General features: G+C 39.8%; 2 protein-coding genes across 3 annotated transcripts in view; one reads left to right on the forward strand and one right to left on the reverse strand.

Moving 5' to 3' along the window:
* Positions 1-25,488, forward strand: part of TBCD (tubulin folding cofactor D) — a 117,434-nt gene that overhangs the window by 18,066 nt on the left and 73,880 nt on the right. For both annotated transcript variants that reach the window (XM_071816660.1, XM_065852224.2), the window contains exons 9-14: positions 1,132-1,177; positions 2,357-2,489; positions 3,621-3,763; positions 5,187-5,247; positions 5,734-5,808; positions 8,809-8,903. In XM_071816660.1, coding sequence (XP_071672761.1) covers positions 1,132-1,177; positions 2,357-2,489; positions 3,621-3,763; positions 5,187-5,247; positions 5,734-5,808; positions 8,809-8,903 — 553 coding nt within the window. The remainder of the gene's footprint in view (positions 1-1,131; positions 1,178-2,356; positions 2,490-3,620; positions 3,764-5,186; positions 5,248-5,733; positions 5,809-8,808; positions 8,904-25,488) is intronic.
* On the reverse strand, positions 11,233-19,524 carry ZNF750 (zinc finger protein 750). Its single transcript, XM_065852558.2, has 3 exons — positions 19,385-19,524; positions 13,324-14,957; positions 11,233-12,908 (listed from the first exon to the last, which is right to left on the reverse strand). The coding sequence occupies exons 2-3, from the start codon at positions 14,745-14,747 to the stop codon at positions 12,188-12,190; spliced, it is 2,145 nt and encodes a 714-aa protein (XP_065708630.1). The 5' UTR covers positions 14,748-14,957; positions 19,385-19,524; the 3' UTR covers positions 11,233-12,187.

Below are 25,488 nucleotides of genomic sequence, written 5' to 3' on the forward strand. Positions count from 1 at the left end.
AAATAGAACGGGTACATAGCCTAAAGGGGTTTTTATGGCCTCTGTCACTCTTAACCACACCTGCAGTATGGGAGGCATGTGTGTATTTGGTATGTGTGAGAAAGTACATATTTCTGAGCTAAGTCTGTTCTTGTTTAACTGCTGGGCATATTTATGGAGGAAGTTTTTTTCTTCTGATGAATGAAAAAGCAAGGAAAAATAAGTGACTGAACACAGTAGTTTTGATGCATACTGGGTGAACTGAGGAAACTGTAAATGTTTAACATGTTTTTGTCAGGTGTTAGTAGTCCATTCATCTCACTGTAGTGCTGGTGCTTAATCTTACTGGGATATTTAATTGTATATAAAATTATTTTGGAAGCTCTTTGCTTCTTCAAATCCCTCAGCACAGGAGTTGCACTTTGCCTGTTGGAGGTGTATTTGTGGTAGACCTGCAGTCAGAGGTTTCTGTAGCCAGCTTTGTGTAGTTTAGCACAGTTTTTCTGAAAAGCTGTTGAAGAAACAGGGTAAAATCCTCAGCAGTTTGGGCTGGGCTGCGTCCTGTCCATGTAACACCCAAACTCCATCCCGTGTGTCCCCATCCTGCTTCTCCGCAGTGACCAAGGTGTAGAGGTATGCTGGGTCACCTCAACCAGTTTGGAGACATTCATTGTCTGCAAGTCCTGAACAGGAGACAGTGTACCCCTGCGTTCTTCTGCCCTTATTTGTGTTCTGCTATACAGATTCTGCCTCACTTTCGAGAGGTTCAAAGCAACGTGAGCGGTTTGAGATAATAGGTGCTGTGATTGCACCTGCGTTCAGCTCGTGTGTCCAATGGATGGTTCAGAGAGCTGAGCTGGCTCAAAACTGGGGACTTTCTAAAATTTAATTCTCTCTTGAGCATTTTTTTGCCAATTCAGCTCCCCACGGGTGTGATTGTGAATGGGAGGGGAGGGCTGGGCTTACAGGATCCTCGACTTGCATTGACTTACAAAGAAGTAAAACTTCACCCTGAGACTCTTTTATGCCATTTAAATTAGTAAACACTACAGATTATTGCAGGAAAACTAAAAAGAATTCTAGAACTACGTTTGATATATTGTGCTTTAGAATCTCTATATTCTCATGTCTATTTCCCCAATTTTATTGTAGGCACAGCTATTTAAACATGGCAAAAGAGAAGATTGTTTACCATATGGTAAGTTTGTAATGTCCTGATTTTAGTTTTTGACCATCCCAGTAAAAAAAGGGAAGATTAAACTGATAACCAGTGGTGCTGTAAAGAGTGAAATCAACAGGGAAGTTATAAAGCATGCAAAATGAGGGGAGAAACAGTGAGGGAGGAGCAGATGCAACTGGGGAATGTTATGCTGGAACAGCTCATCGAAGGATTTGTCAGTTGATCACATTGGCTATTGCTGTAATACAGAAGCTGAACACAGAACATATAAACTATAAGATGAGGAAAATATTAAAAAAAATAATTATACCATAAACTGGTTTTATATGTATTGCTGCTGAAAATTTTCTGGAAAATCTTTAAGTTGTAACATAAGCACAGGATTTCAGAAAACCCAAGTTTAACCTTCTGTATACAGGACCCAACTGGAATCAGTGATACTGTTGAAATAAGAAAAAGTTTTTAGTGAAAAGAGAATACAATGGCTGCAATTAGACAGGTACACAAAATTACCACACAGAAGTCTGTGCACAGCGTAGCCACATGTTGGAATTATGTTCATCTCACGGTGAATCCTGGAATATGGTCGGAATTGACTGCAAAATACCAGTTAGTTTTTTATTGATAGCAGTTATTTTACTTCGCTGGATGAATACCTTTGTTACCTTTGATGTGCTCAAATGAAAGGTTTAGTTCCTGATTGTTTACACATACACAGTATTTCTCATGTCTAAATGTTTATGGACATTCATCCTCATAAAAGTGGCTGTGCCAGAGGAGTTAAGTTGGTGCTGCATGAAAATAACCCGTGAGGAAGGGGAACACTTGTAGAATGCAGAAAGTAGATTTTCTGACTCCTGGTCCTGTTAGACTACTGAAACTTCTTAGACACCAAAAGATACTTGAATGTGTTACTTCTAGTGGGAATTAGAGGCAGAAATACTCTCAGAATCTAGATTAATTATAATTTTCATAGTCAAAAATAGTCTGTAAAGCAATCCTTCCTGTTTGGTAGGTGGAGGGTATTGCCACTATTTGACCAGTGTCAAAGTTACTACAAAGTAGGTAATAAGGCGTTTGCATTTCACTAGTACCTTAAAAACATCTAAATCTTCTAAAAAGCTTTCAAAACTTCACAAAATTTTCTTACTGAATTTTTTTGAACAGTTTTTCCAACGTGTTTATTTTCTTTTACAGCTGCTACTGTGCTCGAGTGTCTTGATAACTGCAAGCTGTCAGAAAGTAATCAGATGGTTCTTCGCAAATTAGGGATGAAACTTGTTCAACGACTTGGACTGACATTTGTGAAACCCAAGGTAGCAAAATGGAGGTTAGTTTAAAGCTGAAACAGCTTAAAAAATAAATACATAAATCCAAAAGCATTTAAAAAAACCCTTAAAAATATCTAAATCTATGCATTTGACTACTGGCTGTCTGCCCTCCTAACCTTCCCTAAAAGAGAGAGAAATAAATCCCAGTGTTATTTGGGAATTTCTTCTACTGTATTTAGTTTCCTGTAATATTTTCAATTTTGGTGAAGTAAACTAGTGCTGTGACAACCCAGATCTTTTGACTTTACATGTTGCACGTTACACAAGCAGAAGCCTGTTCCTATATAATGCATAATTTGCTAAAGATGGGAAGATGGTGACCTTTGTAACTCAAGTTACTTTAGTAAAATTTTGTAAGAGTGAACATAACTTTTTCCATTACATAGTTCTATCCTGATTCGATAGAAAGTTCACAGGGGAAAAGTGGTTTGCAATCCCACTTGTGTTTTGCATATTAGTCAGGTTTTGGTGTCTGGTTTTACTGATTGCCAGAGGGCAAACTCTTTTCTAGATTTCTCGCACTGATATTTTAAAATTGCAGGCTCCCTTGGTGACTATTTTTATTGTATTTCTTTTACCAACTTTTGAGAACGTCCTTAGGCATAGAAAATTCTTTTTAGGTGGAGAATGTACTTTGCCCAATGGCAAAAGTCAGTTTAGCATGTAAAGTGTATCTTTTGTAAGAATGTATCTACACCACAGGCTAAATATCTGAGTAGAGCTTGGGCAGAAAGTACTGAGCTAGCTTGAACACTTAAAAAACAATTTTTAATAAGTTGATTTTATTAATTAATTTTTAGGTTTTGGAGAGGTTTTTAGGGCATGGGAATTTTGCTTCTCTCTATTGTCAGCAATGGAAAGTAGGTTATATTGAAACAGGGAAGGGAGAGATAATGAAATGGAACCATTTAAATAGTCTGGCCCTTCTCGCTTTGGAAAAGAGACAACTGGGTCAGGAGGAAGGAGAATGGGATAGTTTTCCCTTTCCTTTAAAGCAGCCACTAAATAACTGGAGAGCCGTACACTGGGAGGTGCAATAACTTGACAAGCAGGCTCTATGGGAGCATGTACCTATTTCAGTTGGAACTTGAATCAGAGAAATAAATTAACTGTGTCTGTTTCTTGTGCAGATACCAGCGTGGCTGTCGATCTCTGGCTGCCAATCTGCAGGCTCAGGGTTCAGTTGTACAGAATCAAGTGATAACAGCTGCTGCTAATGAAGATGACGATGAAGAGGAATATGACATTCCAGGAGAGATTGAAAATGTTGTAGGTGTGTTAAAACTGGACAGAAATTATTGCTACTTAAACATATATTGGAAAAAAACCTGCTTAGTGCTAAGAAAGTCATGTGGGTATCTGTGCTAAAGTGAACAATTAGACTTTAAAATTTCAACCTGTGCAACTGTTTACACTATATTTTTGTCAAATGATTCTGACTTCAGCATCTCAAGCGGGAACTCAATACTATAGCATTTGTTGTGGGATTGGGGGATGGAGTTAATTAAATACTTTTTACCAACTTTATTCAGTGATATGAAAGAGATATCTTGAATCTTTCACAGATGGAAGGACAAATTAAATTTTATAATGAAGAACAAACAAATGTGTTTCATGAAAGCTAAAGAATTATCACAGAGTCACGGAATGTCAGGGGTTGGAAGGGACCTGGAAAGCTCATCCAGTGCAATCCCCCCATGGAGCAGGAACACCCAGCTGAGGTTCCACAGGAAGGTGTCCAGGCGGGTTTGAATGTCTGCAGAGAAGGAGACTCCACAACCTCCCTGGTCCAGCTCTGGCACCCTCACTGAGAACAAGTTTCTTATCAAATTTAAGTGGAACCTCCTGTGTTCCAGTTTGCACCCATTACCCCCTGTCCTATCATTGGTTGTCACTGAGAAGAGCCTGGCTCCATCCTCCTGACACTCACCCTTTCGATATCTGTAAACATTAATGAGGTCACCCCTCAGTCTCCTCTCCTCCAGCTCCAGAGCCCCAGCTCCCTCAGCCTTTCCTCACACGGGAGATGCTCCACTCCCTTCAGCATCTTTGTTGCCCTACGCTGGACTCTCTCCAGCAGTTCCCTGTCCTTCTGGAACTGAGGGGCCAGAAGTGGACACAATATTCCAGGTGTGGTCTCCCCAGGGCAGAGTAGAGGGGCAGGAGAACCTGTGTAACCTCATCTGGGTGTTCCTGCTCCGGCAGGGGGATTGGACTGGGTGAGCTTTTGAGATCCATTCCAATTCCTGACATTCTGTGATTCTGTGAATGTGATAATGGCTGAGTTTAGCCCATCTTTCCCTCATGGGATTTTTCATTTGAGTTTCCTTTCCCAGCTGGTAAGTTTTCTTTAAACTTACAGACTTCTTACGTCTTTGAAACCTCCAATCCTTCCTACTGCTTCTAGGGAAGATTTTCTCATGTCTAACCTCAGTCCTCTTGGTTGCAATTTCAAACTCATTATTTTCTACCCATTCTGGTCATGGAGGAGAAATAAGTTTTCTTCCTTGCAGCACCGGTTCAGATATCTTACATGCAATATTTTGGTTTTTAGTTGTCTATTTTCCGCATTAAGCAACCTCAACTCCCTGACATTCTGTGATTCTGTGTTTTAATAGAAAAATGAATTTTACACATTTTAAGAAAGCTTTCTGTTGTTAAATGAGAATAATCTGTTCTGTTTAAATTGTCTGCAGAGCAATTGTTGGTTGGACTGAAAGACAAAGACACTATTGTCAGGTGGTCTGCAGCAAAAGGGTAGGTTTCTTATGGATACTCTAATAAACAACCTAGAAATACAGTCCGATGTAATTGATGATTCATAATTGTGTGTATTGTCAATATTCACAGTTAGTTCAAACGACTTTAGCACTGCTCATGGTATAAAGCCATGTTTGTGTCTTTTTCTGGTTGCATATAAGATTGGGTCCGTCTTAGGTAAATTTCAGATAGTTTTAGAAATAAACTCGCTGGATGAAACTTGCAGAGTGTAAAGTAGCATTTCCTCAAAATGTTTTTTTCTCTTCCACTTAAAAAATGTATTTCTGTGTTAAGTTGGCTACTGTGTAGCTTTTGCTTCAAGTTTGAGACTGTTGTTCGAGGGTAATGGTGCTAGAGTAGTACATTGTCATCTTTAAGTCAGTCAGCTTATTGTAAATTTTCAGTAACTAAATTTTTTATTTGACGTATTAATCAAATACGGTACTAATGAATCACTGTATTCTTTATTTTTAACTTCTTTAGAATTGGTAGAATAACTGGAAGACTTCCAAAAGAATTAGCAGATGACGTGATCGGGTCTCTGTTGGACTGTTTTAGGTAAAAACCTCTTTTCAAATTTAACAAGCATCTGAAACATGTCTGCTTATAAAATGGGAGTGCCATGGTTAGGAAGACAAGTCTAGAAACCTGTAAATTTTGTTGCCTTTCTCTCAGATTTCAAAATCTTCTAAGGCATGGATGCGCTAAGGGTGTTAAATAAAGCAATTATTCCTAATGCTTCATCTTGACTCCACTCTAAAGTAAGGTGGAAGGACTGGAGTTGAGCTTTGGAAAAATAAAAATTAAAAATGCTTGTTTATTTGTTGCTTTAAAAGTTCTTGGTGTGCTCATGCCTTGAGTGTAGTGTGGATCTTCAGGAACCTAGCAGAACTGGAAAAAATATTCAGAAAGGTTCTGAGGAACATCAGAGAGAAGAAGCAATCTTTATGTGGGGGAAGGTTAAAAAAGCTAGGAAGAGCGAGGAATAAACGGGGTATAATAGGAAATCAAGAATGGCATGGAAGTGATTTTATATTATTAGGACCAAACTGAAGTATGTCTCCTACTCTGCAGACATTCAAACCCGCCTGGACACCTTCCTGTGGAACCTCAGCTGGGTGTTCCTGCTCTGGCGGGGGGATTGGACTGGATGAGCTTTCCAGGTCCCTTCCAATCCCTGACATTCTGGGATTCTGTGGGTGTTGCATTACACTTGTTCTTATTCTGTAGCAAAGGCATTTACTGTTGGCTGTGTCAGAGGCTTTTGGGCTCACTGAAACTTCAGTTTGATCACATATTGCTAGGATGTTCTTTGCTTTATTGTTGGATGTCTTGTTTCTGCATCCAGGTAGAGCATGTCAAGGAATACATTATTTTAAAAGTATTATATGCTTTTTCTATATCAAATTGCTCGTCAGGTCTACATTGAGTACTTGAGTTTTAAGATCTGAACTAGTGTTTTGGGCTAAGCTAATAATAAAAAGAATTTCTTCATTTGCAAAAAATACTCTGCCAAACAGAGGTACTCACTTTAAAAAAATCTCAGATTGGTTGTGACTACAAATTAAAAATACCAGCTCAAAGGATAACACATTAAAAAAGGAGGGTATGAAGTCTTAAAAACTTGCAAGGAAAGTATCTACTGAGCCGATACTTCCACTGCGTTACGGTGATTAATTTAAGAGGTACTGCTGATCTTAATTATCCCTGGAGCTTCAAAGACCTGTACTCCCTGTGTTTTCTTTCCTTGTTTTCGAGTCATAGAGATGAGTAATCCAGCTAGTAATTGAGTGACCTGTTTTCTTCAGGAACACCTGGGAACGAATGTAGACAAGGACAACGGGCATCTCTTCTGTATTCTTTGCACTAAATATTTAGTGACCAAAATAAGAATAAGTCAGTTGCTCATCAGAGGCACTTTAAGTTAGATCTCTTAGGGTAAGAAGGAATGATTTCTTCTATGTAGAGAAATGAAAGGACAAGAAACAGGGAAGAAATAAGTGATAATTTCTCACAATGTAGAGAGATTATCAGCACAGTCCTGCATGGGTCTGTATGATCCCTGTGCTGTTCAAGATACTCATAAGGAAAAAAGGGGAACAATGGGCTGAGGAAATCAAATAATGATTTAAAGTTAGCTAATGTAGTGAAAAATAAAGGTGACAGAGAAGAAAGCGTTACATAAACCTAAGTTAAGTACCCAGACAGTAGATGGCATGTGAAACATAATATCTAATGAGGGCAAACTAATGCACTTAGGGAAAAATGCAGCTAGATATAAAACAGTTACTGCTGCTCAGGAGAGAGATCTTGAAATCACCCATAGTTCTGTCAAAATTTCAGTGGAGTGAGTGCTCAGCAACTGCCAGAAAAAGGAAGGAAATGGAACGTTAGGTATGATCAGGGAAGGAAGGGATAACAAAACTGAGTCACTGAAAAGTGATTTAGCTGATAGGGATTCTTCCAAATGGAAAGAAAAAGTAGAGGGATATAGTTGAGATATATAAAATAATAAATAGGAAAGAAAGAAGGAAAGTGAGTAATTGCTTACTGTTCACTCTTTCTCATAATGCGAGAACTGGGAAGCATCAGGAAGTTCATTTTCATGCAATTATAATGAAACTCTGGAAGTCATTGCCATAGGATGTTATGGAAGCTGAAAGTGTAGAGGGAGTTCAGAAAGGGATTATATAAGTTAATGTGAGAAAGCCCATCAGAGGTCATTAACCAGGACATTCTGGCGGCAGCCTCTGGCTGGGGAGGTCTCTGTGCCAAAGCCAGGGGAGGCTGACGAAACAACGATCCCCTGCGCTTGAGCTTTGGCCAAGATTCTGCTATTGGTCCATGTCAGAGAGAGGACGCTGGGAGAGGAGAAGCTTTGATATGACCCTGTCTGTTCAGTGTGTTATTCCTGGATTCCTATGCCTAGCTTAATACAAAATGAACTTTGGGCATGTTTAGCCATCCAGCACACACCTTTCCCCTTTTCACTCCTTTATCTGCCAATCCACCAGAAATCGTGTTCTGGTTTTGGTGTTTTTCTGCCGTGTTCACTACAAGTTGCTTTGATTTGTTTTATGATTTTTAAAGGTGTATAAACACCACTGTTTGCTCGCTATATAAGCTTGTATAATCTGTTTATTGCAAACTATTATATGAACATCTTTTGCTAGTTAAGGACTGTGTTTGGCACTAAATTCGTTAGTTAGTTTGGAAATGTTCTGTAAATCTCCATCTTTTGCCAGTGTGCTAGAAAGTTGTTTTCCCTTTCTGCATGAGTTCCAGATATGGTACTCTTCTGAAGTTACATTTATATTGATAAATGGGGTTTTTTTGGCTTATTTGAACACATTTATAGCAGTATTTATGTTTCATAAAATGGATGACACATTCAACTTGTAATTCTTCTATTTTAGAAGTCTAACAGGATTACTAACACAATAAACACATGCTGGTTTGGATTATGTGTCTTTGAAACTGTTAGGAATTCACCATGAAAAACGAAATCTGAAGAGGGAAGGCTGGTCTTAACAAAACTTGGTTTTGTTCTCCATTTAGTTTCCAGGAAACAGACAATGCCTGGCATGGTGGGTGCTTAGCCCTGGCTGAGTTAGGCAGAAGAGGATTGTTACTCCCTTCCCGAATTTCAGATGGTGAGTTGTGGTTGCTGAATGTGAGTAAGTCCATGAATTAATTTATGGTATTAGAGATTGAATATGTGGCAATAGACTGGAATTTGCTGATGTGAGTGTGATGAATAATGGCTGTAGAATTGACTTCTAGAGTAAAAAATACGCCTATGGGGATATTTAAGGTACTTGTGTGAAAAGCACCGTCTTGGGTGTGCCTTTTTATACTTAATAAATTTTTCTTTCCAATATGAAAGTAGTTGCTTGGGGTTTTCTTCTTTCTTTCTCCCTCCCATGGTTTTTTGTACAGTTATGTAAAATAATTCTGTATGTCTCTATATTGTGTCAGTGTCATTATTTAAATAAAATATATTAAATAATTGATGAGTAACTTGCACTTTAAAGCTAGTTGCTTATGCTGTTTCTTTCTGATTAAATATCGGAGCCAATTTTACATAATTTATACAATGAACTTTCTAATTTTTAATGGGTTTTTGAAATAGCAGGGTGGAAGGAAAGAAAGCACATGGCAGAGAAATTGTTTCTTAGTGTGTTCTGTATGTATCAACATACGTTGAAGTACAGAGATACTGATGGGAAGGTAGTTCTCTGGTTTGTGATTTCGGTCAGTTTTGTGTAAAGGTGAAATGACAAAGGCATAACGTAGTAGTACCATCCACTGTTGCACACTTTTCCAGCAAAGTCTTGAGCTGGTTGGTTCTTCTGATCTCATCGGGCTCTCCTATGTTGAACAGAGAAGTACAACACTAATTTTCAAAAATGTTTCAAAATTGGTGTTTCATACAAGTGAGTGTGGTTGCCAAATCTTTTCTATCCTGAAAATCTGTTGACTTATTCTAAAAGAAACTGTGAAATATGGTATTTAATACTGTTTTTATTATTCTGTCTCCACGAAAAGAGCTCATGTCCAATACAGTGTCTGTTTTGCATGTGACAGTTTTTGAGCAGCTAGCCTCCAGTTGGTTTCCGTTTTCTAATTACTTTTGCTCTTGTATGATAAAGATGACACAGTTAAAAATCTTCCCAACTTGAAGAATGGGAAGTCATCTAAAGGTTGAGTTTTTGTATATGTAGATTGGGTATGATAGTTTTACCCTTCATCTCCTTTTTCTGCAGGGGTCAATGATAATATATTTCTGCCTGTGAAGGTGATTTTAGTATACACAGGTTTATATGCACAATTTTAATTTGTCAGATTGCGTAAGATGTAGCTTTTTATTACTGGGGTGGAAGAATATAAAACTAAGATAGGGAAGGAGAGAACAATCATGGCAGCAAGGTCTTTCTGGGAAAGAGATGGACATAAACTTCTTCTTAGTGAGGGTGACAGACATTGGCCCAGGCTGCCCAGGGAGGTTGTGGAGTCTCCTTCTCTGCGGACATTCAAACCCGCCTGGACACCTTCCTGTGGAACCTCAGCTGGGTGTTCCTGCTCCATGGGGGGATTGCACTGGATGAGCTTCTGAGGTCCCTTCCAACCCCTGACACTCTGTGATTCTGTGAAGGAAGATTTTTCTCCTTGTTGCATCACGTACAACTTGATCCATCATACTTTCTAACTGCCTTGCTTTTGTAATCTGAGTTAATTGGACTTTTTCTGTTACCATATTGCCTTTGTTGAAACTCAGATTGATATTTTGTCTTTTGATAATCTAGGAAAAGCTCTATGAAATTTTAAAGATCAGTGTGGTTACTTTTTTGTTTGTTTATTTGTTAGCTCAGCAAATTAAGCCCTGTAATTTTCTGATTAATGGTAAACTTCTTGCAATGCTCTGGCTGAGCTGTTACCTCAAAACACCATAGCGCAAGAGATTAGAAAAATAATCCAAGATTTCTACATTGCCTTGAATGCAGCTCTGCTCCTTACGTAGGTTTATACTAGTAACGTGTAGGCGGGTGAGGATGTCCCCTATCCGTATAATGAATCAAGTAGACATGTATACCCATAGTTTTAAGTGAATAATACTTAGTCTGGGTTGGATTTACTTAGACTGACAGTGCACACTGTGCAAATTTATATGGGGTGTTTATACAGTGGAGCAGCCTTATTTTAATTACACTTTTATAGCCGTTTGTATAAGCCCCGCAGAAGCTTTAAGACAGACGAAATTCCGAGATTTTTCCTATGGTGCTAATTTACGGATGAATTAATCTGCACAGTGAACTTTTTTCACGGAAGGAAGCTCCTTTTTTAGAGTTGATTGGTATTCCATGCCAAATTCTACTTGGAAATTGAAAAATTAGCTAATTTCTTTGCTAATTTTTCTTCAAAATGTGTGTTACAGATAGCAGAGTGAATGTATTTGTGTTCATTAATGAATTGCCATATGTCTTAAGTACAGGTCACAGATTTATTTCAAAAATTGGAAGTTTATATACACAGTTCTAGAAACAGAAAACAGTTTTAGGATGTATAGAGAAGCACACTGATAATTAGGGATATGTGTTTACCGAGATAGGACTTTCACCAGGAGAGTTTGCCTCAGGTGAAATAAATTATATAAATAACTTTTAGGCTTGGAGTTTGAAAGTTGCCCAGTGTCTGTCTCACCTTAGAGGATCAGGCACCTAAATTGTTTAGCTCTTCAAATTTTCGGTATTGTTTTTGTAGGGGGTTCAGTTAAAGGTGAACATAAACGGCATTTGTGAAATTGGTGCAGGCTTGCTTTGGCTTAACCTGAATCTTGTTCTTAGTTGACAGAAGAAAAGCTCGCTGAGCCAAGCTTGTTTAAACTGGCGCCTGCCTCCAAGTAACAAAATTTGGTCTGCTGATTTGTATTATGGCATAATGGCAAAGTGCATTCACAGGATAAACAGTTTTTACAGTAAATTCTGAATAGCCAGGTTTAATCTTAAGCTTATTTAAACTACTGCACAGTGAAATAAAACGTTTTTCAAAGAAAAAAGACAAAAAAACTCCTACTAAATGAAATTAAGTCCGAAAAAGAGTACGACAGTACGTTATTGAACAATATTGTTTCAAGAGCTTAAACGTCTTTTAAGAAGTTGTAAAAGTTATTTTACATTAATACAATTTCAAAAAACCTTGGAAGATTCATTTTGGCTTTAGTAATGAATGCAAAAATTCACTCATCAAAATCTGAGCTCATACATGGGAAAGTTCAGTTGCTTAAAAATATTAATATAAAATTATGAACATTATTTACATGGGAGAGATTGAACATATCTGGTCATGGACCAAAACCAATGAGACACGTTTTGTAGACATTTTCTAATGTTGCCGATAAGTAGCTTCTGTGAGCAGAAACTCATTGGGAGGTGCAGTATTAAGATACTCTTGTTCTCTTCCTTAAAGTGAAGACTCTGCTACAGTCATTTGGCCTGACTCTTTTAGTGCCTTGCTGGGACTTTGCCGATTCTTTTTGATTTGTCCTTTTTTGTCCTTTTACTTTTTGATTGCACTGAGTATCCTGAGGCTCGGAAGAATTAAGAGTGGCTTCTGTACAGGCAGCGTTACTGTCCTGCGGACTCTGCCCATCGCCGTCCATCCTGGCTTTGCTGGGGCTGTACGCAGCCAGCTGACACAGAGCTACAGCTGCTGTTTGTTTCTGTTCATCACAGCTGTCAATTATTCTTAAGTCTTGAGCTTCGTTGCTGTGAGCCGTGAAAGACGACTTGTCGCAGGCACCATTAATAGCCTTCTTGGGGTTACATGCATCTGCCCGGGAGGCGTCGTTTTCGGTGTTTGGAGAAGTAGCAGCACCGTTCTCATGAGATGGACTGTGGAATGACGTTTTCAGGCTTCCTGTGTTACAGGAATCTTTTACCGAGAGGTTCAGAGGCATGTCTTGCAATTCTAGAAAGTTCTGACTTTCTGTTTTGGATGTGGTTTTGTAGGCATGCTCGTGAGCAGGTCCTGTGTTTGTGTCAGCCTTTTTTGAAAGATTAAGGGGAACTATCCCTGTGTCGTCTTCTGTGTTGGACAGTGAGCCTTCATTGTTATGGCCTTCGTTCTGTGTATGTGGATCTTCATCAGTGACGTTAATGCTGAAAGAAATGAGGAGAAAAGAGAGTTTACTGTCAGCTGCTCTTTTAAATTAAGACTGAGGAAGTAGGCAGGAAAAAGAGAAAACAATCTGGCTAGAAGCCTGACACTTTTGTTCTTTCTCCTTCGACTCCCCCAAGTCCCTTTTGCCATACACATCGCTGTAATACAGGTAATTTCCTGAAATACAGAGACACATGCATAGTAATGGTGTTGGAAATACCTGGTACGCTTAAAGAGAATGAGTGGTTCCACTCACTATAGCAACTGTGAGTTGTACTGTGTTTTGCGCAGTTATATAAAACAAATAATGCTGTAAATGTAAATATACTTTAGGGGCATTATGTGAAATGTGTCTGTCTCTGTGTGTCTCTAGTAAATCTGACAAGAATTTGCAAAGTGATTTTATTATTTTACCTGGTAGGTGAATCTTCTCTCTCTTGCTGTGTCTGCACACTTTGCACTAGAGTTGGTTGATCGGTGCTTTTTCTCACAGGTCTGAAAGCTGTCAGATTTTCTTCTGGTTGATCGTACTTGCCAAGCGATGTGGAAGATGACTTGTTAGAGAGGTCAAATAAGCCTTCGCATGCATGGCTCGTCTGAGTGAAGTTGGTCGGGCTAGGTCTGCCGGGGGAGCCTGTTGCTGCGCTTCCTGCGAGAGGGCTCATTTTAGCATTCTCTCGTTCATTTTGGTCATCTTTGGAATGACTTTTGGCATGCAATAATGTCATTTCTTTTTCATAATCTGCTTGTTTTTTATGTGAACTTAGAGGATATTGTTGGGATGGGCTTAAAGAAGCTGGATATAGCAAGGTAGTTTCTTCCATGAGGTGAGAATTTTGATCTCTGTTAATACCAGCTACGTGTGAGAATCTGTAAAATGGAGGATCTGTTGGCCTACAAAATCCATATGGTATCGGAGGAGTGGAATGATATTGTTGGAACAATCGATAGTGTTCATATGCCGACGGATTTATTGGTTTTGGAAGTGGCCCAGGGTGAGGAAGAAAGTGTCTTTGATCTTGTGTGCCGTAGACAGACAGAGCAGAGCTCTCACACTCCGAATTACCTGGAAGCAAGTAAGGTGTGTAGATAGCCAGCCTGTGCTCATAAAAATGGGGCGAGTACTCGGTAATCATTGGTTGCATGTAGGGTGAAATGGAACCAAAGCCTTTTGTGGGAGCAACTTTATGTGGGAACTCTGGGAGGAAAGGAGAACCTGCTTTCCATGGGTGACTTGGTGCATGAAATGCAGATTTAGTGTGAAAAGGTGAGCTTTTGTTAGAGACTGATATAATTTCAGATGCTTCACTAGTGTCCGGGCCTTTACTGTCTCTGTGTTCTCCTACAGGAACAAAAGCAGAGGGTCTCACAATGCTGTCCAAAAGGGGCTGCATGCTGATAGCACTTTCTGTTGTACTGGCCGGGGTTAATTCCTTCTGAATTGCAGGTTTTTGTCCTTGAATTGCTGTGTTTGGTGCCTGGTTTTGTAATTCAACGTTCTCCTTGGTGTCTTCTTTTGCGAAAGGATATTGAGGCTTTGAATCGAGATTCGACAGTCCATTTGTGACAGATTTAGAGGAAGTTGGTTTGACTGTAGATTCAAGCTGATTGATCTGTTTGGGCTCCAAGGAACTGGTCTTTGGACACTTGATGACACGATCCTGCTCCGATACTAAAGTAATGGAGTTTTTGCAGAGGCCGTATTTCATATGGTTAAAAAGATGGGATTTCTCATTGCAAGTAAAGGGGCACTGAAAGCACTTGTACTTAAATGGCTTCCCTGGTGGTCTTGGGATGTAATGAGGCTTCTTTGGTTTACGTTCTTTGAGGAGACTCATTTTTTTTTCTGCTGTAAACAATTAAATGTAATGATTCTTTATAAAAACTTTCTTGTGGTTAGCTTTCCTCGGGTTTAGCTTCTTGATATTTCCAGTTTTTCAGGTTTCTAGAATCCGTCTGCCCAGGTGAAGAGAGGAGGCCAATCCTTGGTGTCTCAGGGATGACGGGGTGCCGGAAACCAACACTTCTGCAGCTGCTGGTGGCAGGAACTGTAACACAGAGTTCAAAATTAGCTGTAGTGGAAGATGGAGCTAAATACAAAGTGATATATTCTTTTAACTGTGTTCCCCCTTGTAACACATGGTGTGCTGTGGGTTGGTTTCTTTTTAATTCTAGATGCCAGACTTGACACAGACATGCAGTTGTGGCCAGAAGTGGCCTGGTTTTCAGCAGTGCCCGTCACCTGCCGCTCCTACCGGCTTGAAAGCGTTTGCCTTGAAAACCGAAGGCAGGTTCATTGAGAAGATGAAAGCAGAAATCTAGGTGGAGCTGTTGAGAGAGGAGTGGAGGTGGGAGGGTGGGAAGAGGCAGGTCCTGGCAGCAGCTGGATGTGGGACAAGCTTGTCAGGCTGGTTGGGGAGAGAGGGAGGGAATTTCCTGCTGGGTGCAACGCGGGTGTGGAGTAGATTGGTTGGACTGGGGAGCTGAGTTGGCTCTTTGAGAGACTGACCAACCCCCTCTTTTCACCGGCACGGCATTTCCTCACTGCCTAATCTCAATGGATACCTCAAAAGTGGCCAATCTCTCGAAGGATAAAACCACACCAATTTTCTTCCTCTTCCTAATTCAATTAAGAGAAATGAGTGCTGCAATATCTGACTAATAGAATCTTCTGCTTGATAAACACATTTCACAGTCTTCTGCTGCGTGGCTCCTACCACACCGCGTATAGTTAACACGGACACACAAGAGCATTAATTCAAGTAAAAAGTGTCTGCCAGTATTTGATTTACGGGGAATGAACTATCTGCCTTTCTTCAGAAAAACTGAGTTTGTGGATACTTTACACAGCCTGATGATTTGCCCAGTAGATAAGTCAGGAGGGCTTGTATCGGCTTGTTCCATTATGTTCACTGATTCTGAAGGCGTGAGAAACTCTCAGAGTCAAGTTCTCATGATTTTATAGGATGTGTTATGGCAGAGATCTAAAAACTGATGATTTCATCATGAACTATAAGCATCATTATCAAAATGATGACTGTTGCAAAACCACGTACTGTATCTATTGTGTTACCCGAAACTACAGGAATACTAATTGTAAGACTGACTAGTAGAGCTCGATATTTTTTCTTTTTTTTTTTTTTAAAAAAAGGCTTTTTACACATAGGTTTGAATTAGTAGTGTTAAAATACTCACTTTAGGAATTGTTGCTAATTACATGCTGTGAGATTTTAGTTAGAGATGTTTTGCATTCTAAATCAGAGATTATTGAATAGAAAATGACATGCAACCTTATGAAAACTGAAGGCAAAGCTACCGAATTGCTGCTTGTTTCATCAGGTATAGTAATTTTAGCAAATTGTATTAAATGTTGTTTCTGATGTCATAGAAATGTTAATTTTGTTAAAATAGTAATTGTGAGGGCACCCTGAAAAATGCAAAGCTGCTTTGTAACTAGAAAAAACAATCAAGTTTTTTATTGAAATTAACAAATGATTAAATATGCAGCAGACTGAAGAAAAGGGGACATGGAGAGAAGTATCTTTTCATTTTTCAGGTTTTGGCAAAGCTTTTTTGGTGGTTTGAGTTGAACACCGATACTGCAACAATGAACAAAAACCTGAATTATACAGCTGCATGTTAAAGCCTCGTCATTGGAGTCTGGTTACAATGGTAATTCAGTGAATTAAAAAAAAAATCATACAGTATTAAAAATATTTTAAATAATGAGAACCAGCATTCCTTTGAAAGATTAAGAATAATGCCTTTACATTAAAAAATATGCCGAGGCGGGGGGGGGGGGGTGGGGTGTCCAGATAGGTGACTGGACTTTTTTTCTTCCTTAAGTGAGCTTGTTGCTTTGTTTTTTCTTCTGAGTAATGATGTATAACTAACGTGGACAGTTTGTAATGGACTCGGTCATGTCAGTTCGTACCTGCTGTTCTTTGTATCTTCTTGGAAGTACTTGGACTAATTATTCTTGAAAAAAAATCTTGTTGTCAAAACTCCATTGCATTCTTAGCTGAGCCATTTATGATAACAGTCTGAATTTGCATTCAGGTGCAGCATTTATAATAGAGACATGTTAATTAGATTTTCTTGTTCTGCTAGCTTTCCTTTGCTTAATAACGCAAATTCCTGTGTGTCCTGTTCCCCCCCACCCCGACTTTGTACTTGTTATTTAACTTTGATTCAAGTTATTCCTGTTGAACGGAGTACTAACTATCGTTTCTTAATAAGACAAAACGCATCGTTGCAGTTTTCATGTTAGAAATTCCGAGCAGCGGAGCTTATTTGCCGTGTGTACAGTAGGAGAGAATTACAACAGCTTATTTTTTTTGCTTTTAATTAGTTTTGGTGGCGCTCAGCCTGCAGACGGCTGCTCCCCGGACCTGCTCCTCCGACTGCGGAGCTGTAGGACGAGTAGCTTATTTGCCAGGGTGTTTACCTTCTCGTAAATGTATGCTGGTGTCAGCCAGATGAATGGTTTGTTTCTCTCTTTTACTATTTAATCCCTTTATTTTTTCCTCATGCTTTAAAAATGCCAGTAATACTATATTTCTAAACCCAGACAAGAAGGATAATTTGAGTAAAAACCAGGAGTATCTGGCAGAGATACGTATTTGATCATTAAAACTATTTGATCACACACAGCTGGAAAAGACATTAATGGTTTAAAATAGGTGCAACCAATTAAAACTGGCTCTGTCTAAATAATGGTAGTTTTTTACAGTTGTACAACGTATGTTTTGTGCTACCAGCATTAAAATTTAGTATTAGAAAGAAAAATCAAAACAAGCAGTAGATTTTCCTCAAACTTGAATGCCATCACTTGTAATATCCTTTAAAATGAGAAAAAATTCCTCAGTAGCAGGATAACTTTCATGCGATTTTTTTTTTTTTAGAGTGAGGATTTATTTCCCCTACACCTGATTTTAGAAATGCAGAGATTTATGTATTATTAGAATTCTATCTTTCTACATTTGAAAGGTAGTAGTACTATTTATTTATATTTTGATTGAAAGCAGGTTATTGGGATAATGTTGATTTAACTTGAGGCTGTCTCGGTTGTTTGTTTCCTGTCAGTGTATCCTCACGGCTCTCATTTGCAGCCCTTTCCAGCCCGAGACTGAAAGCCCCGTTTTCCTCCTCCTATTTCTAAGAGTCTGCTGTTGCTACCTCCTTGCCTTTGACACACCAGCAAGTCCAGAAAACAAGAATATCCTTAACATTGTGTGCATGCATGTGTGAATAAATATATAAACAAAAATGTACGTGGGTATAAGTATATACACATATATGCACATAGGTATTCATACGCATACACGTATATGTGTACATATATATACGTGCATGTTGTTTTTTAGGTTTTTAAGTAGACTAAATTGTTTAAGATGCCCAGTTGATCAAAGAGGAAATTTCCAAATGTCTTTTATTATAAGCAGGGACAGTAATTATATTTCTTTTTAGGACACTGCCTTAGCAAACTGCGTAACAGTTTGTCATGTACACTCCATTATTATTGCAGTGTCCTTTTGGTGCTGTTGATCTCTCTGACCAGGAGTACTCACTGGGGTGGAACATTTTGAAGGACATGCTATAATTAAAATATTGTGATGTGGCATTATTGCATAACTCAAGGACATGCCATTGTCACCTACCTAGAGTGTTGCAAGAACAAGATTTGTGAGTTTTATTCTAGCTGAAGATTTTCCAGTGATTAACCACCACTCCCTTCTAGACTTCCAGTTCCTATATACCAAAAGATAAATTTTAACGCAACTGTTTGTTAATTAGGAGGAAACACGGGTGAGAGGAGTGGGTTGGCGAGGCCGGGAAGGGAGCGGAGGAGATCGCGCAATGTCTGTGTGTGTGTGTGTGTGTGTGTGTGTGCGTGCGAGGGAAGTACAGAAACACATTAAATAAGTTCGTTAGGCAGTGTGGATAAGAAATAAAAATCTTAATATTAATGATTCGATTTCTTAGTACACTTTAACTGACTAGAGAGATAATAACTCAAAACAATCCAATTTTTGGTGCTAATTTCCCAGAAGCTGGAAAAAATAATAAATCAAAACAAGAGCACTTTATTTCCATACAAGCTTTTCAGATTAACCTGATCCTACGGTAATAAGAATATTTGGCAGACTAAATACAGCAATTTTAAGCAATGCAGCTTTTTGTCATACTTCAGTATAACACTTCCTGTATAAAAAAAGGTACTTAAACCACTTCTTGTCTACGAGAGTTAGGTATTGTAAAAACTCACAACGGTTAGTTTTTCTCTCAGACTGAAAGATTTCTCTGTCCTGTTGAAACTTTCTGCTGAAAGCTTCAACTGGTGCAGTAAATACACCTGCTGGGAGTAATGCAGGCTTTTGAGACAGCTGCAAAATGAACACCTCCGATTTACTCGTTAGGTGTTAATACGAACACACTTTATTGGAAAAAAAAGGCTCTGAAGAAATGTACTCACCAGGCACACAGATGTCTGCAACCTTCCAGGGGATCCCTGTGGGAAGCTGGAGCTGTCACTGCTGGGAGAGAAGTACCTGTTCTGGGCTTGGGCTCTAAGTGAAACTGCAGGAGGTTGTTTCAGGGGAGGGACTTAAGAAGTGTAGGAGTTGAGCCCTCGGGGTGTAGAGATGCACCTGATATTACTCCAGCCTGAAGCTACGATTCATTTGTTTGCGTCCACTGCTTTCATTCAGCATTACCTCAGCATCTAAGCTATCGAAGGGAGCTCTTGTCGCTTTTGTGCCCTCCAACAACCAAGTTTTACTCTAAACTGTAGTGGCTGTTCCTCCGAGTTCCTCTGCACCGTGGGGTCAGAAATGGCTTTGGTAATATCCTGAGCTTTTAATGGATTTAACTTCCGTAGAGGTGACTTGTGAGCAGCAGAATTGACTCTGCACAGGGGGTAACAAAGCTTAAAAATAATAATTTTACTCTTTTGTTACAGACTGACTTTTTTTAACTGAATGTCTTTGTAGCTTTAATATTCTTGGGCTTTTTTTCCTCCCTCTCTCCATTTTTATTTAAATCGTTATGTCCATCGTGAGTCGCCTTTCTGAAGGCGGGACTGAACCACCTTCACGCTCGCTTGCCACAGGGACCTGCCAAAGCTTGTCTATAATCAACAGTCAAATGTACAGATCCTGTACATGGAAAGGAGTCACCTCAGTAGGAAATCGATTATCACGTCTGTACGTTTGCTGAGGAGCTGTGAGGCTGAACGGTGAAAAGAGAAAGTCAAACGATCATCCACTGATTAGTACTAGTACTTGCTTTTAGTTGTATTTTAGTTAGAGTTTATAAATTATGAATTTATTAATGTATTTGCCAGTCATCTAGTGACGTTGCTGAGTTGTTTAGTGAAGTAATAACCTCTTGCATACTGGTTGTTCAGAGGAAAATCTTTTGATAGTTCTAGCTCTCTCTAAAAATTTTTACTGTTACTGAATGTAAAAACAAAGGGGTTTTTGGCTACTAATTCTCATGTTATTGAGATGTTAAAATTGCTGTTCATAACTGTTAAATTCAGCTGGGTGCACATGATAACTCTCTTGTTTCACCCACTGCTCTGTAGATAAGACAGCTGCAGATTATTGAAACCTTTAAATATAGAAGTAGGATGAGTTTTATACATGGCAAACCTATGGCCATTTGAATGAAAATTAAAGAAATTGCCACTATAAAACCTGTTTAGGCAGTGGGTAAAAGTTGTTTAAAAATCAGTCTCTAAAGCAGTGTCTCAAAAATAATTTTAGAGGTGTGGCCTGTATCTCAATAGAAGGATGTATAGACATCTGCTTTCCTATCTGGGCACACAAATTCCCATCCTTCCCCTTGCTATGCCCACGTAGTTTTCTGGAATTTTTTTCTGAATGTAAGCAGTCATTAATTTTAAGGTAGACAGGCGACTCTTTTAAAAATTATTTATTATTATTATTTTCCTGTAATGCAGCTTAGCAGTGTAAAATGATGTTTCTGAAAAGACCTAAGGAGAAAAGTCCTTGGTGTTGTCACCAGAAGATGTTATTACAGAATTGACTGGGTTGGAAAAGATCTCAGAGATCATCAAGTCCAACCCTTGGTCCAACTCCAGTCCATTTACAAGATCACGGCACTAAGTGCCATGTCCAGTCTCAGTTGAAAAACCTCCAGGGCCGGTGAGTCCAGCACCTCCCTGGGCAGCCATTCCAATGCCTGATCACTCTCTCTGCAAAGAATTGCTTTCTAATCTCCAGCCTAAATTTCCCCTGGCAGAGTTGAAGCCCATGCCCCCTTGTCCTATTGCTGACTGCCTGGGGGAAGAGACCAATCCCCACCTGGCTAGAACTGCCCTTCAGGTAGTTCTAGAGAGTGCTGAGCTCACCTCTAAGCCTCCTCTTCTCCAGACTAAACAAGCCCAGCTCCCTCAACCTCTCCCCATGGGGCTTGTGTTCAAGTCCCCAGTGAGCCAGGACTGTTGGAAGGTGATGGGGAGCGGCTTGACGAGCTCTTCTGCTAGCTCCCTCATCACCCTAGGATGGATCCCGTCTGGTCCCATAGACTTGTGAGGATCCAGATGGCTCAGTAAGTCACCAACTATTTCCTCCTGGAATACAAGGGAGCTATTTGGCTTCCTATCTCTGTCAACCATCTCCAGAGTCCAGTTGTCCTGAGGGCCACCAGTCTTACTGGTAAAAACTGAGACAAAGTAGGTATTAAGTACTTCACCTTTCTCCTCGTCTTTGTTAACTATATTTTCCTCAAAGTCCAACAGAGAATGGAGGTTTTCCTTGCCCCTCCTTTTGTTATTAACGTATTTAAAGCAGGACTTTTTATTATCCCTAACAGAATTGGCCAAATTAACTTCAAATTGCACTTTGGTTTCCCTGATATTTTTTCTGCATGATCTAGCTATTTTCAGAAGTTGTTCATAAGTAGCCAGCCCTTCTTTCCTCGGTTGGTAAACTCTCTTTTTATTTCTGATTTCCTTCAGAATCTTCCTGTTTAGCCAAGCTGGTTGTCTTCCCCACCATCCAGCCTTTCAGCACACTGGTATAGCCTGTTCCTGTGCGCTCAAAACCTCCTGCTTGAAGCATGTCCAACCCTCCTGGCCCCCTTTTTTTTAAGCGTTGTTTCCCAGGGTATGCTCTGAACTGGACTTCTGAATAGGCAAAAATCTGCCCTCCGGAAGTCCAGTATAGAGGTTTTATTAATGGCTCTCCTTGCATCTCTGAGTATGGAAAACTCAATTATTTCTATTAGTTCATTGTCGCTATGCCCCGGGTGACCTCCAACCGCTACATCTCCCACCAGCCCTTTTCTGTTTGTAAACAGTAGGTCTAGCAGGGCCTTACCCCTGGTAGGCTCATTTACCAGCTCGTGAAGGAAATGGTCCTCTATACACTCTAGGAAATTCCTAGACTGCCTCTTCTGTGCAGTATTGAGCTCCCAGCAGATATCTGGCAGGTTAAAGTCACACACAAGAGCAAAGGCCGTCGATTTTGAGACATCTGCCCAGTGCTTGTAGAATAATTCATCTCCATCATCCTGGTTGGGCGGTCTATAACAGACACCCACGAGGATGTCAGCCTTGTTGGACTTCCCCCCGATTCTGGTCCACAGGCACTCAACCTTGTCACTGCTGACCTCAAGTTTAACAGAGTCAAGAGACTCTCTAACATATAAAGCCACCCCTCCACCTCTCCTACCCTGCCTGTCTTTTCTGAAGAGCCTGTAGCCACACATAGCAGGACTCCAGTCATATGAGTCATCCCACCATGTCTCCGCGATGGCAACTGTCTTGTAGCTTTCCTGCTGCACTTCCTAACTTTAACTCAGATCAGTCAGAACTCTGGTACCTGCATTCAGAGGATGTTCCTGGTTATCAGGCAGCAACATTTCCATCTCTTTCTAGAGATGCCTTACAAATTCATGAACCAGTTGGTTACTCCAAGAAAGAAGAAGGATCGTAGGTAGATGTGAGTAACCACATGTGGTTGGACACCGGTAGACAGGGAGCTAGTGCAGCTTAGCTTGGCATACAAAGGAAATGTCTTAGACTTGCGTGACTGGCAATAATCACTCCTGGTTGTGTCATCTTAGTTATGTATCTGCATGGGTGGCTTTGAGCTAAACATTCAAGAAAGTCCTTTTTTCTTTCTTTGATCGCTTGAACTGATCAACAGATTTTGCTATCTGTATTGTATCTGCGTGTTTGGGCTAAGTAACTCCATACTGTTCCCAGGGGGGCAAATGTATTTGAATATAATTGCTGTAACTCCTGCTGTGCCCCAAAACATTACATGATTCTTGTACAATATTCTCATAATTATTTTCTTCTATCCCATATGAATAGTTATGAGTCTTAATGCTTTTCGAGTAACACCTTTGAAATGTGTCTTTGTTTTTCATAACGATGCCAGTCCCTGACTTTGGAGATATGTCTGGGCAGATTACCCTGCTGATGTTTGTGAGCCACTTGTTCATGATTACTAGAGCAAATTATTTGTATGGGAAAAGAATAAAAGCTCAGCAGTTAATAACAACTGCAGATCATATTTTTAGATATTTATTGTGGCCTGTGCTGTTAGTGTTTGGCCTGGAACGAGGATCAGCTTCCGATTCCCATCCTCACCCCTGGGCAGTGAAACATCTTGGGGGAAGTAGGTAACGTCACGAACTGAGACTGCAGGCAAAACTATGGACAGTTTATAAGAATGGGATTTTAATAATCATTATTTTCATTGCCAATGTGTGAATTTCTACATTTGGAATTGCAGCACTCCTGAATGAAACACTTTTCACTGTACAGCGTGTGTTAGGGCCAAAAACTTAAATTTCAGTGTGGTTTCAGTATGATTTCACAGCTTTTGTTTCGTGCTGTATTTGTGGTTTTGTAGGCTTCAGACTATTATTTATAGGGGTTTTTTATTTAATTGGGTGGGGATAAAATACTAAACAAACAAGAGAATCCTAGTTTACTTGAATTTCTGGTTTGCTTGTGAAAGGACGTTATTAAAATTTCTCTTGATGACAGCATAGTATAAACTTTCTAGCTAATAAGGTGTGTCATATATAGGAACATGAAACTTCCTTGGTGTTCTTAATATGTCAGTGGTGAGATTAAAAGTGTTCTGGTGTTAAAATCTCTCAACGGCTTGTTGACTACTGAATAGTCACAGCTGTAGCTCTAAATGGCTACGGGCCTAAACTTTCTCTACTTAAAGCCAGAGAAAGTCTCTTAAATGAAATCAGTGGTAGAAGTATTAGTGTTTAACAATCAAAGATAGGTTGCTCTATTTTTTTGTTTGTTGTGCTTTATGTGATCCTGGTTTTGCTATAAAACCAGATATGTTTAAAGCAAGGTTGGAAACATTTGCATCTGTGAAAATTAAGATGATTGGAAGAAGTGTGTGGTGACACGTGCAATGAATTGGTGCTTATCTTGGGAGGATTCCAGTGAGAAAAATGTGCTTTTTGATCCACTTGCTGCCTTAGATACCCTTACTCGTTCACAGTGGATAGACTAAAACAACCCAGCAATCCCTCTCTCCTTTTCTAGCCGTGGCAACAGTGAAAGGAACATTTAAACAGATGGCAATAATGCTGATGAGATACACAAGTAATGGCTAATTCAGAAGTCTGACACCAGTGGGTCAATACAAGTGATCCAAATCTTGAATTTGAGTTTTTTCATCTCAGAATAAACACCAAGGGTGGAAATGGGGGGGGGGGAACAACACACAACCAAACAACAACGACGACTCATGAAGACCCAGGGCAACAAAGATGCTGAAGGGAGTGGAGCATCTCCCTTGTGAGGAAAGGCTGAGGGAGCTGGGGCTCTGGAGCTGGAGAAGAGGAGACTGAGGGGTGACCTCATTAATGTTTACAGATATCTAAAGGGTGAGTGTCAGGAGGATGGAGCCAGGCTCTTCTCAGTGACAACCAATGGTAGGACAAGGGGTAATGGGTACAAACTGGAACACAAAAGGTTCCACTTAAATTTGAGAAGAAACTTCTTCAGGGTGAGGGTGGCAGAGCCTGGCCCAGGCTGCCCAGGGAGGTTGTGGAGTCTCCTTCTCTGCAGACATTCAAACCCGCCTGGACACCTTCCTGTGGAACCTCAGCTGGGTGTTCCTGCTCCGGCGGGGGGATTGCACTGGATGAGCTTTCCAGGTCCCTTCTAATCCCTGACATTCTGGGATTCTGTGTTCGTGGCTTCCTGGAGACTGAGTATTTGCAATTGAATCTCTTCAGCAATTCCAGTAGTTTTACTTTGACATCTGACATTCTGGGATTCTGTGATTTATAATTTACTTTCAGAATAAAAGGAGAAGCAAAAAGGTGTAAGAGGAAACTGTAGGGAGCATTAAAGTCTGCAGTTTTAAGTACTGTGAGTGAGAGGGCAGAAGGTTTCAAAATAATGGCAGCTAAAGAAGGAATAGCTGTGCTTGCATGACTTGTGTCTGCAGTTTTAAAATTCCTTCAGCTTCTATTCTATATCGCATTAATTTGGTTAGAGTGGAAATGTGCTCGGCAGTAGTACCAGATTATCGGCGTTCCTGGTACAGAAAATGCTTGCAT

This window comes from Patagioenas fasciata, chromosome 18 (genome assembly GCF_037038585.1).
Source record: "Patagioenas fasciata isolate bPatFas1 chromosome 18, bPatFas1.hap1, whole genome shotgun sequence".
In the NCBI taxonomy this organism is placed as follows: domain Eukaryota; kingdom Metazoa; phylum Chordata; class Aves; order Columbiformes; family Columbidae; genus Patagioenas; species Patagioenas fasciata.

Bases quoted from the DNA above. Each gene is read 5' to 3' on its own strand.
- ZNF750 (XM_065852558.2), bottom strand. From the start codon at position 14,747: ATGAGTCTCCTCAAAGAACGTAAACCAAAGAAGCCTCATTACATCCCA. The intron at 12,909-13,323 runs GTAAAATAATAA...CATTTCTTTCAG, and splicing joins AGAGAAGATTCACCTACCAG to CATTAACGTCACTGATGAAG.